The sequence below is a fragment of the Prosopis cineraria genome, unplaced genomic scaffold, assembly GCF_029017545.1.
Source record: "Prosopis cineraria cultivar Desert tree isolate PC_DT_omini unplaced genomic scaffold, ASM2901754v1 PC9, whole genome shotgun sequence".
NCBI classification, from domain to species: Eukaryota; Viridiplantae; Streptophyta; class Magnoliopsida; order Fabales; family Fabaceae; genus Prosopis; species Prosopis cineraria.
The window spans coordinates 28,357,516-28,372,765 of NW_026555340.1; the positions used below are offsets into that span (position 1 = coordinate 28,357,516).

The 15,250-nt window shown below is 30.0% G+C and overlaps 1 protein-coding gene across 1 annotated transcript; it reads right to left on the reverse strand.

Moving 5' to 3' along the window:
• Positions 1-1,228: 1,228 nt before the first annotated feature.
• On the reverse strand, positions 1,229-5,310 carry LOC129319938 (WRKY transcription factor 72A-like). The gene is made up of 5 exons (XM_054965051.1): positions 4,980-5,310; positions 3,886-3,966; positions 3,158-3,751; positions 2,856-2,969; positions 1,229-2,759 (listed from the first exon to the last, which is right to left on the reverse strand). Exons 1-5 carry the CDS (start codon positions 5,103-5,105, stop codon positions 1,761-1,763), a joined length of 1,914 nt encoding a protein of 637 aa, XP_054821026.1. The 5' UTR covers positions 5,106-5,310; the 3' UTR covers positions 1,229-1,760.
• Between the last annotated feature and the right edge of the window lie 9,940 nt (positions 5,311-15,250).

A 15,250-nucleotide genomic window follows, 5' to 3' on the forward strand; every position in this document is an offset into this window, starting at 1 on the left:
ATTTTTTATCATTTAATTCAGTCTATTCTATTTTTTTGGTTCAATTCAATTTTTTTAAAAAAATATTTTAGTTGATTGATTTAATTTAATTTGTAAGGTTTGAAATTAAATAAATCGAACCAACTGAATTATTACATACATATAATTTATTGATTTATAAATTATATTTAATTTGTTAATTACTTTATTTTATTTTAGGATAAATTGGCCCACTAGTAAAAAAAAAATTGTACTCAAAAAATATAGACCAAATTTTTAAAAATTTAAAAATATGATCAGTTTACATTAATATACATGAGTTTATTATTGAAAATATGAAAATTTATAAAGGGTTTATTATTAATATACAACAGTATACCATTTACAAATATAATAAATTAACCATAATGTAAAATATAATAAATATTAGGTTATTTGTTTGATTTAATCATCTAATATGGATTATATTTGCAAAAAAGTCTAAAACCAAATTAATCAATTGAACTGAATTTTTGATCCTTATTCAATTCGATTTGATTTATATTTTTAGTGTTGTAAGGCCGGTCAATTTTATATATTTTGGCACTGAATTAACTGATGATTACCCCTCATCTAGATGCAATTGACGCTGATAGATAATAGCCGAATGCATGAAATTTTAAAAAGTAAAGTGGAGATGTAGGGGATCCTACCTCCTGCATGCAAAGTGGGCACTCTATCATTTGAGCTACGTCCCTATGCAGATTATTGAGGCTGTAATTTATTATAATTATTTAAGATCACACTATGTTTCTAAATCTAATATCTTCTTGTTCGCGGTTATGTCATTATCAGTTCAATCGATCGGGGCATAAGCTGCTTAGCTGCTGATCATAAATTGTGAGTAGAACCCTGAGAAATTAAACTACAGTGGGAATAACAAAGGACCTATTTAATCCAAACACGCGTTAATCTTCATTGGTGACATCTATCCTGTTTTTTGTTTTTGATCCAAGGTGACATGTCCTTTATTCTAATTCACAAATAACAAAATTTATATATGAGAATGCAGCCAAAGAGAACATCTTTTCATCAAAGGATATGATGTTACTCAAAATGTCCCTATACATTGATGGCAAAAGTGCTATTATTATTTACCATATTAATAATTAATAACGTGATCAATATGAATTGATGAGTGCTGGCACATCTTCTCAATGCTATCAACGTCAGTTTTGACCAGAAAAATTACTCAACTTCACCCAGACACTTATACAAAAGTACACATCACATTCTGTACATTTATTTGATGTCCATTATGTACAATAACTTTCATCAATTAAAAAAAAAAAGGAAAAACAATCCACGCGTTCTTGGGAGAGGAGTCTCTCCTTTTCTTTATCTTATTTTTTCTCCACTTTTCCAATATTTACTCTTCATTTATTCTATAAATCAAAAAATTATTTAATAAAATGATAATGAATGATAAAGATTTGAGAAGTGGAGAAAAATGAAATGAAGGAAAAGGAGAGACCCCCTCCCTACGTCTTTCTAGAAAACAAATATATAGAAAATTTTCCGAATGAATGGAGGTACCCTTTCTCTGTTTGTATAATAATGGGTCTGTGAGTACTACCATTCATACAGAAATCTTCATCATCTACGCCTTTCCTAATTAAATCAACAAAATCAAGACTCGATGTACAAATACATAACATTATTCATGTGTGCGCGTGCTCAAGATTCTTCTTCTATCTTACGTACAAGGGGGAAAAAATCATGACACGAAGAGAAAATTCCCGTCAAGAATTGTTGGACCTGTCTCTATTATCAGTCGGTGATAACGTAGACGCGGTCTTGGAGCTAGAAAATGGCAAGGATGGAGGTAGAAACATCAAACCACTACTTCCTGATTGTGTACCAGCCGGCGTCGTTTTACTCAAGAAGCTAGAAGCACATCCACTAATTTTGGAGGTTGATCCAGCTGCAGAAGCTGCAAAAATATCTCCCCATAGGTTAATTTTCTGACCGGGATTGATTTCTCCAACACCTTGTGTGCTACTTTCACTCACACTACCATTATTTCCTGTGCCGATGATGGAAGAAAGCGCAGCGGCCAAAGCTGAATGAAAAGCTGGATCAGCTGTTATCACTTTAGTTGCTGCAGCTATGGTGTCTGGCAGCGAAGGATTTTGTACTTGAGGAGGGGGAGCGGGAGCGGGAGCGGGAGCGGGAGCGGGAGGGGGAGGAGTTTGAATCAGTAGTTGTCTTCCGAGGTTGATGCTGCTAAGGATGTTCCTGTTATTATTATATGGTTGAGTGTTGTAGCTGTAGCCAAAGAACCCCACATTGTTACTCCAGGACTTTGAGTTGGATTCTGAGGAACTGAAGCTGAGGCTGGCTGAAGAAGGGAATCTAGTGGGGTTATTGTAGCTTGAGTTGAATCTATTGAAGTGTGAAGAGAAATAATTAGAAGAGGATGGGTTGGAAGTGAGGTCGAGGGTAATTGTTGGGTGTGAGGGTGAAGGTGACAGTGCAGGATTGGTGAGGTAGAATTGCTTTGGTTTGGAGCCATCAGAGAGGTAGAAGTTGATGCCGTGGAGATCAGAGCCAATGGCGGCAGTTGTTGATGACGGCACTGAACCAGGGAGATTAGAGGTTGAAGACGAACCAGACAAGAGCATGGAAGCAGCTGCAGAAGTGGTGGAAGCCATAGCGGTAGCAGAGAGAGGAAGAGGGTGGTTGTGGTTTCCTTCATAAGTAGTGATCAGAACTGACATGTCCTCTGCACATCTTTGCACCTGATGATTAGTTACACACACAGACACAGCGTTAGTGCATTCAATTTAATAATTTTTTTTTTGTATTTCCTAATAAGGAAAGGAATATATACACACCTGCTTTCTTACTGGGCAATTTGGTGCAACTGTGCAACGATAATAAGCTCTCGGACAAGGATTTCCCTTGGATATCTTTTGCCCATATTTCCTCCATTGGCATCCATCATTCAACTGTTTGAAAAAGCTCGAGTATGAATATAATAGTCTTTTCAATTTTAAATTCCATGTATATGTTAAAGCTATGCATGAATAGACACACATGTTTAATTTGGCATGTCTAAATAGAAACAATGACGATAAATTTGAACGCATGTATATTCACGGGAAACGTGTACTTTATGGGATGATCAGATACTTACAGTTGGGGTGTCACATCTTGCTCTCACGCAAACTCTGGTCTTCTTAGCTGGATTTTGTTGGGAAACTTCATCTTGATCTGTGGAATCTCTGGCAGTTTTAAGTGCCTTACTTGGTGGCCAGCTCTCCCCAGCTTCTTCCTTGGGAACCAATTCAGAACTATTGGTGGGGCTTGGATTTGGCAAAGCTTCAGTGGTGCTTCCAGATTTTGATGTTTCAAATTTGCAGTCCAGTCCAAGAGCCAAGTCTTGTTTGAATCCCTCTTCTTCTTCCTCTCGTCGTAAATGTAATGATGGTTTGGAGCTGCTGCTGATGACTTTAGTTTGCTCGTCAGATTTTGGTTTACTGATGGTGGCAACCGGAACTCTTCCGAGACTGAGGGAAACCAGATCCGATTCCTCAGCTGGCTCTTGCTCGTCATCAACATTTGCTTTTGGATCAGAAGATTTCGTTGCCTCTTGTTGAGCCATAACATGAAATTGCATTTGCAGGGCCTGATATTCCTTCATGATTCGGTCCAAACACATCTTTAGCCTTTGGTTTTCTTCTCTCACCTCACCCATTTCTACTCTCGCAGATTCAAGTTCACCATCAACCTATATCAATCAGCCATTCACATCAACATTTAAAGTAAGTAACCAATTTTATCCATTTTTTTAGCAAAAAGAAGTGACTTAGCTTCCAACATAGCAAGTATCTAATATGCAATTCCTTCAAAGATTAAGCAAACCTCTTCATTTTTGGCTGAGGATGCATGAGGTGGTCCAGCCTCCACGACGAATCTATTGGTGGTGTTTTTCATGGGTGGTACCTGTAAATCAAGATCATCAAATTTAAATCCAAGAGCTGAATGGTATATATATATATAATCAAAACTTTTCCTCTCTCTTATGTGCAATATAATTAGGGTTTTCTCAACTTCTCTTCAGGGTCATGGAAATTTCGGTAGTGTTTTAACAGACTTCTAAATTCTGGTTAGAAAAATACGAAAATAATGATAATCTACCGATCGAGTGTGCACAGCCGACAATCTTCTGGTTTCCATGTGCAGTGTGGGGATTATCACAATTTAGCTATATATGATATATCGTTAGCTTATCCTCCAAACACACATGCAACGGTCAACGACTCAACTCTTACACAAAAGCTAAATAAAATTAGGATTTATAATTACACACACATCATAAAATAAAATTATGGCCAGACCCTTTTATCCTTTATATATCCATATGCTGATTAAAATTTCCATCTGCAGGTCATGACAAGTTCCATGGTTAATTAGTTCGACGACCACGAGTGCTTACTTAAGGTTGCTGTAAATATGCTATAATTACTGTAATTAGAAAGACTGGTAAACTTGAAGCAGTGAATAGGATAAAATAAATAATCTGATCAAAATTTAAAAGCCCGGCTCCTATACAACACATCTCCTTTTCCCTTCGTAATTCTCTCTTTTTCGATGAACCAATCGATCAATTTCTTATGCATATGAATATTGGGTGCATGCTATCTGTTTAATTATTTCTTCTCACTGAACACACACGCATACACATGAGCTGAGAAATTTAAAGAGAAATAATTATTTTAAAGATATAATTTTGGAAATAAAAATGAAGAAACAATAATTGAATTGAAATATTTCATAAAGATCCGTCGGAACAAAATAAATGAGAGACAAAGCTTTCTGAATGTCGAATCTGAAACCCCACAAGGATCTTTAACTCAAACAAAAAATAATTAACTGAAACACAGAAGAAGAGATTTGCGTTTTCAAAAAACGAGTATTGTTAGTGATTTATATGTATAGTATAATAAAATCTTCACCTCGAGAACAGTAGTATCTTCTTGATGATGAGCGGCTTCATGATTATCAGCAGCAGTAGATTCACTTCTCTTGTCTTCCTTGACTGATTCACCTTCTTGGCCAGATCTGCACAGAGCAAACTCCATAGCTGCAGCTAGCCGATCTCTCTGCGCTTTTCTTTCAATATCTGTAGTTCTGGGTCTCGAAATCGCCTCTTGTATTTAAAGGAGGATTTGCATGAAGTATTTGACTCATAAGAAGAAAAATAATCGAGTAAGAGAGAATCAAAGGAACTGATTGGCTAGCTAGCTCAAACACGGCAGGCACACACCACAAAAATGTCAACACAACACAGAGCCACCCAATCTGATTGCACTCAAAATAATAAGTAATTACTTGAAATTAAGAGACACGTTGGGGGTTGTAATAAAAAATCTATTATTTAACACGTAAAAAATATGTATTAAAAGTAGAAGAATTCAACTTCAACGTCGGAGACAAGATGTCATAGAGAGAGAGAGAGAGGTTGAAGCCGCAATGGTCGGACACAATTTAAAGTGCCATCGTTGAAGGTTCGTACATATTACCAAAAAAGTCACATGCTTTCCTTACTAAAACCCTTCGGGGTCAAACTTTTTGCAGCCTCCGGTGACCGGAGCTTCTCTTCATTCCTCATTTGCTTCTCTCTGAGTCAAGCATTTTAACCTAGTGCGGCTGCCTTGCACGCTTTCCTCTATCATTTATTAACAATAAACACACAAATGAAAGACTAGTTCTTAGTTAAACTCAGCTCTCTCTCTAACTACGTTTCTGTATTATTTTAGCTGTCTTAATGAAAAAATATATCCGAAAAAGTCGTTTATGTATAATATTATTGTCCACATCATCGTCTCCTTGCTCTGTGTGTGTGTTTTTTTGTTAGCATATAATCCGTTCAGAGAGAACGAGGATCCATCTCGCTGGCTCAAGTCTATACGAAATATTTAGGGGGATAGCTAGGGCTTATTTGTCTGTGTGAAAATTAACATATTCAAATCTGGATATCAATATGTCTCCCAGAGTTTTGAAAAGTTTATAATAGCAACATACAGTGTATTGATTTGAACACTATTTTGTAATTACTAAAATGAACTCGATTAATTGTGCAAATTACAAAACAAGAAGATTCAAATGTTATGAATAGTATTAAGGGTATAATAATAATTCTATTTGTCACTTTCCTAATTACATATCCCAACTGAAAAAGAGGATTTATCTTTTATCCGCCAAATTAAAATATCGGGAGAGTTGGCAACCTTAAAGATTATTATTAATTAAATATTTACTGTTTAAAACTACTCGTACATATATCTGATATATTTGTCCTGGTAAATTAGATCCATCAATTCAGTGACTTCTTGTGCAGGGGAAAAAAAAACAGAAAAAATTAATCTCTGACGTTGAATTAGATCTATATATATTTATGGCGCCTCTGATCTATAGGATTAATTCGGGATGGATTATCTAAATCACAAGAGGGATGCAACTGGATGATTTCAACATTATAATAAATATCAACACTAATAAATATATATGGATTTCCATCACTTCATGTAAAAATTTCACGATTCAATTTGGATTTTTGCGCCAAAATATTATAGTAAATAAAAGAGTTGAAATTTGGTTAATTTGTTTAGTATTCTGAAGTATGATGCTGACAAAACCACGTTGAACGAGGTTTAAAATTAGACGTTACAAAGCCAGTATTTTTTTGACCAACTTATCGAATTATAGGTCGTCATTTCGTACAGTCCTACATTCAACAATCTAAATGTTTACATCTATAAGATATTTTATGCCAATCAATATATGAATTTTTCAACAGTTTTATTCGTAATTAGGTTGCAGGGTAGATGAGGTTAAGCCCCCCTTTTTAATCTGAAATTAATGAATCAGATAAAAAAAAACGTAGTTTATAATTAGCATATGAATATAGTTAAACTATATGTGTCTGATTTCTTTGTCATATTCCACTAAATCAAAGGCCTCCTCAAATTTTCTACAGGAAAAACAAAGCTCTCTCAATGAAATCAAAAGACCCAGAGAATAAAGAATAAAGAATTGAAAATGGCATAAAAGGATGAGATAATGTCAGCAAGAGACGTCGAAAATTAAATAAACTAGAAATGAGAAAAATAAGGTTGTCATTATGGGAATATGAAAATGAGACATGTCTTACATATATTTATATAATGACAAGTCGTTGATAGAATATGATACGGTGCACATCAACATACGCAGAATAGACAATGAAAATATTGGAATATTTATTTATAAATTTATATTAATTAATAAATTCAAACAGATTGATCTTTATAATCTTATGTGGATCGTGATAGATGGACCATACTAGGGCTGTGCAAAAGTCTCCCAGTCCTGTCTGGTCCAGTCCAACCCGAGATGGTCTCAGTCTTGTTCGGTCTGTATAGTCACTGGTCCTTCAGGACCAAAAGGACTAAAAAGACCAGACTATTTTTTCGGGTTGGACTGGACAAGAGACCAGGCATCCGGACCACTTGGTCCAGTCCAGTCCTATTAATTTTTTTTATTATAATTATAATTAATTTATTTTTGACAAATGTTTGAAGTGTAATTGATGCTAAGGAGATGATTGCATAAAGATTTATTAAGTTTGTTTCTAAATTGTTATTGTAATATAGTGTTGTTGAATTTTTTGAGTACTGTTTTTATTAAAGTTTATAAATTTAAATAATTTAGACTATAACAAAAATATTTTTTTTCTTATTGTTAGAAATTATTATGGATTTATTATTATTATAAGTATTTTTACTATCTTAATTGAGTTTATTATGTTGGAATGGATTATTGCCTCTCATAGAATAAAAAGAGGGAAAAAAAGCTAAGTGAGTACTGGACTGACAGGACCAGTCTCCCAGTCCTATGGACCAAGTCCGGTCCTGTTAATCTTCGGGTTATCACTGGACAAGACTGGACTACGGGTTGCCTAACCCAGTCTTTTTCATGAAAGAGACCGGACTTCGGGTTAGGGTGAAGTCCAGTGCCGTCCAGTCCTTTGTGCAGTCCTAGACCATACATACAAATGAGCCCAATAGATAGAGGTTCAACCTACAACCTTATAGTCGTTTGTTATTCTCTATCTTTTAACTGACTGAGTCGGAGATAATGAAATATAATTAATTAATTTATTTATTAAAATAGTTATTGATATGATATATATAAGTCGATTAGTCGATAACTATAACACACTACAGTTTTTATTTTTTCCATTATCTCTAAATTCTTTGCAAAATTATGGGGTCCTATAAACTGTACATCTGTCTATACTTGAAGAAATCGAAGCATCTCAAGCGGTCATGAATTTTTTAAGTATGCACATATTATTTTATTTAATTTTATTTGATACATAAATTGAAATATAAAGATAACAGAAAAGAAATAAACAAAATGCAACAGGTTTGAGAACAATTAATGTAAAATAAGACAACCTAGGGATCAACTCCGTTGACCTCCAATAATTTGCCTTCGTCTCTTCCATGCACGTTATTGTTTTCCCTATTAGCCTTATTTTATTCTGTCTTCTATTATCTATATTTCAACCATTAATGTTCATGATAACAATATAGTATAACATGAGCTTGCTTCTTTATAATTAGTGAAGTTTAATTTCTTATAAATTTGACATTAGATATATAAATGTGTACATAAAATTCTGACCTCTGTTCTCTTTCTCTATAATTTTGAAATTAACACTTGCATTTTATGAGCATGGACCTTTTATATTTTTCATGTATGATGGGACAGGCGGGGCCATGTCTTCCCTCACAAATTTTCATTTTTTATGTTATGTAGGTGTTGTATTTGTCAAGAAATTTTTAAGTAAACTGTGTGTGACTCATTATTTATAATATATTTAAAGAATGTCTTGAGTCATTTAAATAAAATAAAATATTATATTATTTTAATTAATTTTATTTTTATAATAGAATCTATATTTAATTTTTTATTTTTTTCTACTATAATTAATGTCAAAATTAATTTTTATTTAATATTACAGTCGGTCTATTTAAAAATTTCGTGTTTGTATATTGTTTATGTTTTTCAATTTTAGCTCCATCCATAACTAAGTCCTAAATAGTTACGCCCTTACCCCTTGATTTTAGATCCGGTGCTAGATTAGATTTGCATATTAAAACTTTATTCTGTCAATTAGTAGAACTCATTTCTCTTATAATCTTTCCAATCCTTATTATATAGATTTATTAATTATTTTTTATAAATTAATGAATTTGGTTAGAATTAATTAAGTGACTTTTTTATCATTTTTCCAAAATTACCTTCATTATTTTGATAAGACTTAAGAGTGGTGAAGAAATGACATATTGAAGAATATTTCATCATCATTTTTTTTTGGTGAAAGATTGTATTAAAAAATATAAAGTCTGCTTTTATATATAACAAAAATTGCTCTGTAACTCAAGTATAATTCGGTTACGTTCAAAATTAATTTACATAAAAAAACAATATACATAGTCATTAGTTAATTAAAAAAGAAGACTGACCGAAACTAATTTATTTGCTGCATTAAGTTAGGATCAGAAATGCATAGATGATGCCACTGAGTCAGCAAATATTAAGTCTGTGCCTCGCTAGCGCACCTTTGAAGGTTGATGTGTGATGAAGTATGTAACAATTCAATACCTACAGCTTATAATATATCGTTGGATTGAGAGACTTTACCAATATTTAAATATTTTTCAATTTAATTTTTTTCCTAGATTCTCGGGTTTATAGTTATATTTTGATTGAAGTCAGCTATTCTAATCATACTTTCAACTAGCGTTTCTTTATTTATCATAATCAATTAGGTTCCTCATAAAAATTCTAATGTTTATTTCAAAATAATTGGCCTGCCACCTATATGCAGAATATATGACGACAAATTACTTATATGATTTAACAAAGTTCAAGAGAAATTTATATTTATTTTTTTAAATCCAAAAAATATCTTTATAATTTGCAATAAAATTCAAGGCAAATTCGCATGGCTTTTTTTTTTTTTTTTGGCCCAAGCACGGTTTACTTACTCGATAAAAAACTTTAATATTGATTGTATTAAAATTAATGGAGGTACTCTGGCCCAAAAAAATTAATGTAAAGTCAATGCATGATACAGGAAGCATAATTAGTAAATTATATATATATATGAATGAGCTATGCTACGGAATTTTCAATGATATTGATTAATCCTCTGAAAAAGTCAAATTCATGATTTGCAGCCACTTGAATTTTTTTTTCTTTCATTTCAATGCTACAAATTCAAAGGATTGAAAAATGAAAACCATATATATGGACGGAGATTAGAAATATAGCAGACTCCTGAATGTGAATTAACACCTACACGGCTACATTCTTTTTCTTTCGTTATTGCTGTTGCGAAATTAATTAATGTGAAAGTTCATATATTATATATTCTTTCACTCGAACGCGCATCATCGGCAGACCAACAATATTTCTTTTATCTAAATTGACCATTCATTTTTTTTTTTCCAGAATCATAATATTTATATTTTTTTTTCCTCATACATTCATCTACATGCAAGAAACGTTTAACACGATGACTGTTTTTCCTTGGGCGTCTTATATTCACTCCCTCCCCCCCTGGGGTTAATCTCAGTTTTAATTAACTATATCGATGTTGAATAATAGTTTATGTATTGATATATGTTTTATGAATTGAAGGATATGAGTTGAATATCTGTTTTATTTTCTTATCAGAGTCTGAGTTGAAATTCTCAAATTTAAAGTTGAACCTTCTTTTTAAGTTTTTCTTACCAGAGTTTTGAAGTTGAAATTCAAAATTTAAACTGTGCGAGGAAAAATATAAGTAATTCCATAAAACAGCTCAAGCGCCAACCATAATGTTTGGAGCCTTTTTTCCAATAATGTAATATCTTAAGGTGAAACTTCATGAATGTATAAAATATGTTAGGAGAAAGATAGGGCGGTGTGAAATTTTTTAAAGCCAAAGATAAAATTATTTAAAAAGCATAATTTATTGTTATTTATCTATTTTTTTATTACTTTTGTAATTTTTTGAGCTGCAAAATCAAATATTTAAATTTTGTAATCAAATAATAATAACATTTCACTTTCAATCCTCGGCCATGGCCTTAATGGCCTTGAAGTATACATGGCCATGGAAAAGGAGAGTTCTAAGGCTTGGTTGGTTTCCATTTCCATTTTTAAAAACTGTTTTCTATTTGCAAAACAAAAAAATTTAAAAAAACTCATTTGGATAAATATTTTAGATAAAATTTTTATTTTTTATTTTTAAAAACAAAAAATGAAAATATTTTAAAATTATTTTTATTTTATTTTTTATTTTTAAAATATACTACATTTGATTATTAAAAAATATAAGTTAGCTTGACCGATTTTCATTATTAATCACCATCATTAATTACATGCAATCATCAATATCAATTTATTTTTAAATTTTAAAATTATTTTTGAATTAACATAACTCAACTGACTTTTATTCTATTTTTAAATTTCGTTAAAATTTTGTTTTTGTTTTAAATTAATTTTTATTGAAAAATTATTTACATTCATTCTTTTACATTATACTGTTTTTTTTTATATCTTAAAAAATGTAGCCACCAACATTAGCGATGTCAACATTTCAAATTGAAGGAGTTAGATAATTATTTCAATTATAATATTTATATATTTAATAAATAGTCAAACTTGAAATTTAACGGGATGGCCTCGTACGAATAAAAGCTCAATAATTTATCCGTATGATGTGAACTGTACGTAGTCTCCAATGAGAATAACTCGTGAGGGGAACAACCATGGCGCTATTGAAAACTTTATTAAGGATATTTTAGTCAACTTCAAGCCACTTGTACAAATATAGACCGCCAGAATACACTACCGAGCTACCTTGGGAGAATAATATTCAAGATCATTTCAAAAAAAAAATATTACCATAAAAGTTTATCAATTTGATATAAGATATTATTTTATAAAAATACGTAAAGCTAAAATATAATTTATATTTTTTATTAAGGTTTTTTTTAAAAATTTAATAATTTAAGATTCAATTTTAAACAATATATATGTATGTGTTTTATAAAATAATATTTAATGCAAATATAATGAACTTTTATTGTGATAACTTTTTTGAGTGGGTCTTAAATATTATATGTTGATATTATTGTTATAGTCAAAATTAAAGTCTTAACCCACACAAACACCTTAAGTCAAAACTTCTTGCAAACTTTTGGCCTCTTTTAAATTTCACTTTCTTTATTTAAAAATATAAAATATTTTTTAAAAAATTTAATATTTAAAAATATAAAATAATTTTATTTTTTTAAGGTGTAATCATTATTTTTTTAAAATGTCCTTATTAATAATGACTTTATATTTATTGTAATGTGTTTAATAGGAATAAATATAAAAAGATAAAGTTAGTTGAAAAGTAAGTAATTACTTTATTGGAAGTAATATTTGGTTAAAAATACCTTACATTTTTAAACGGAAGAAGTAATAATTTTTTAATTACAAAAATAAAACAACTACTACAAAATAGTATGATAGGAATTTTTTTTAACATACAATTTTAAATTCACTTTTTTAATTTTTGTTTTGATATTATGTGGGTATATATTTTTATGAGAATGTCTGACCTAATAAATAAAACTTTGCAAGTCATACTCTTGCTTAGAAACTACATTCAAATTTTGGAAGTTCTGTTTTTATTCTCCGATCATTTTTTATATGGATGTTAAATTATGGATTTTTACATTACCTCATCAAGGAAATTGTAATGATTTTTGCCATCGTTTTAAATCAAATTTTCATAAATATATAATATTTTGTTGAATAAACTAATGGATATTACAATAATTTTTAGTACTAAGATAGTTGTCAATGATAAATGTGAATATAAATATTGTTTTAGATACAAATATATTTTTGTTAGTAAAGGAATTAATATTACAATAACAAATGAATGGATAAAACACTGTGCAAAGGGCAACAAAGGAAATTTACTGTAGAAAGAACGGTGAAAAAAGCACTTTTACCATTAAACAGTAAAGCAATGATTAACAGAAATTAAAAACAATCAAATTCTAAAAAAATTCACACCAGGCGTCTGTGGGAGCCAAGAACTGAGAAGGGCATCAATGGAATTACACTGTAAACAAAATGGTAAGATTTTTGGTGCTATTTTTTATTTCCAATTGCAAAAGTTGTTTTTTTGGTAAAAAATTGCAAAAGTTTAATCCCGGGTCAGGCCAAAAAAATTTAAATCCCGGGACCTTTTTGCCGGTTTGGGCCAGCTGGCCTGGATTGCGTTGACATCATCTGAAAGCCTTGAGATAAGGACATCACCTACTCGCATGGCAGCATGTATCAACAAGTGTGGATTTAGGATTCGTTTAGGCATTCTCAATTTTACATTTAAAAAATAAGATTTCACTTTCACTTTTAAAATATTAAAAGTTATTTAGGTAAAAATAATTTTTTTAAAAAATATTTAAATAGTGACTGAAAGTGAATTTAAGAAATATAATTATTTAAAACTTTTAAAAATTGAATTTAAAAAGTGAAATATTATTTGACCATACTACCCTAAATTGAATCTCTTATTTTTTATTTAAAAAATATTTAATTCATTAAAAACATAATTTTCATTTCAATAATAATAATTAAGTATGAAGTTTTCAGCATTATGAATTGAATAATTAATCATGTTAATTTATAATATTATTATATAATAAAAATTATAAATCTTTATCATATTTTTTAAAATTACAAATTTAAAAAGTATAAATAACTATAGATCAAGTTTTTAGCATTATAGAGAAAATTTTATATTATCTAAAATCTTTATCATATTTTTAAAATATTTTAAATATATTACATTCGTATAATAAAAATTATATATCATCACAAATCGATATCCTTTTTGATAATTTTACATTCAAAAGCATATTTTATCATTATAATTTAAATAACTTTTAATGTATCAAACTGATATTTGAAAAAATTTATCCAAATACAAATTTCGTTATAACAACTGACTTTCATTAAATTAATTTTTACCAAATGAACCTTTACCAAATAAATTTTTAGCAAACTGAAAATCAAACACACACTTAATGAAAAGAATTAGTCACTTACAATATAATGAATTAATAGTCAAATTTTTATTGAAAGAGGTGCTTATATTTAGGTATTGTTTAGTTACTAAAAAGGAATGAATTAAAAAAATAAAGGTAAAAATGAGATAATCAAAAGGGATGGTGAACAATATTTATAAGGGAGAGGGATAATTTAATTTATAAAGTTAGAAATTATGATTCATGAGATTTTTGAAAGGTATGATAATTTTCATATTTTTAGTACATATTTACGAGTTTTATAATATTTATAATGATGGGGAAGAGTAACTTAGTTCATTTTTATATTAATTTTTTTAGTAATTAAATGGAACTTTTGTACCCAACAATACTTTAAATAATATTATGTTCAATAGGAAGAGACCTCTGAGTAAATAAATGAACAAAACGAAAAATAGCAACCGATGATTTCCCTGTTATAGTAAGTTTGACAATGAAAAGTTGACACTGAAAACAAGTAAATATAGTTAAATAATTTTTTTGTGGAAAAGAATAGTTAAATAATTTTTATATATTTGGCATTGAAGTGTATAACAAAATTATGATACATATATAAAACATGTAAAATAATTATATAATAGGTCGTCCTTAACTAACTGAAATAATAGATATAAAATAAGATATAAATAATGTTGAAAGTTCAAATTCTTTTTATATACCAAAATAATATACATATTCTAATTTATTATTAAAAATTATATATATATATATATATATTTCTTACGTATATCAGTCAGAGAATTTAATGATGCACCACAAACCAACCGTTGGATCAATATTTTTTTGACATGATTATTTAATTAAATCAGATTTGAGTGTTGTTAGATTTATTGAAGATAGCTCTCCCAAAGATATTTATTTCATATACAAACACACAAACTTAAACCTTAGATCTCACTCAAGCGGCCATAGTGACATAGCCTCTTTCATCGCTAGTATAGGGGGACATAGGGTATTAGGAACACCACCTGACCAAATAATTTGAACTCTTCCTATGAGGGACCATTACTACTAAAGGCAGCTTTATGGGTATTTTAGGATTATATTTGGCATTTTAATTTAATATGATTGCATTT

Bases quoted from the DNA above. Each gene is read 5' to 3' on its own strand.
- LOC129319938 (XM_054965051.1), bottom strand. From the start codon at position 5,105: ATGGAGTTTGCTCTGTGCAGATCTGGCCAAGAAGGTGAATCAGTCAAG. The intron at 3,752-3,885 runs GTTTGCTTAATC...TGATTGATATAG, and splicing joins CCTCAGCCAAAAATGAAGAG to GTTGATGGTGAACTTGAATC. The intron at 2,970-3,157 runs GTAAGTATCTGA...TTTTTCAAACAG, and splicing joins CAAGATGTGACACCCCAACT to TTGAATGATGGATGCCAATG.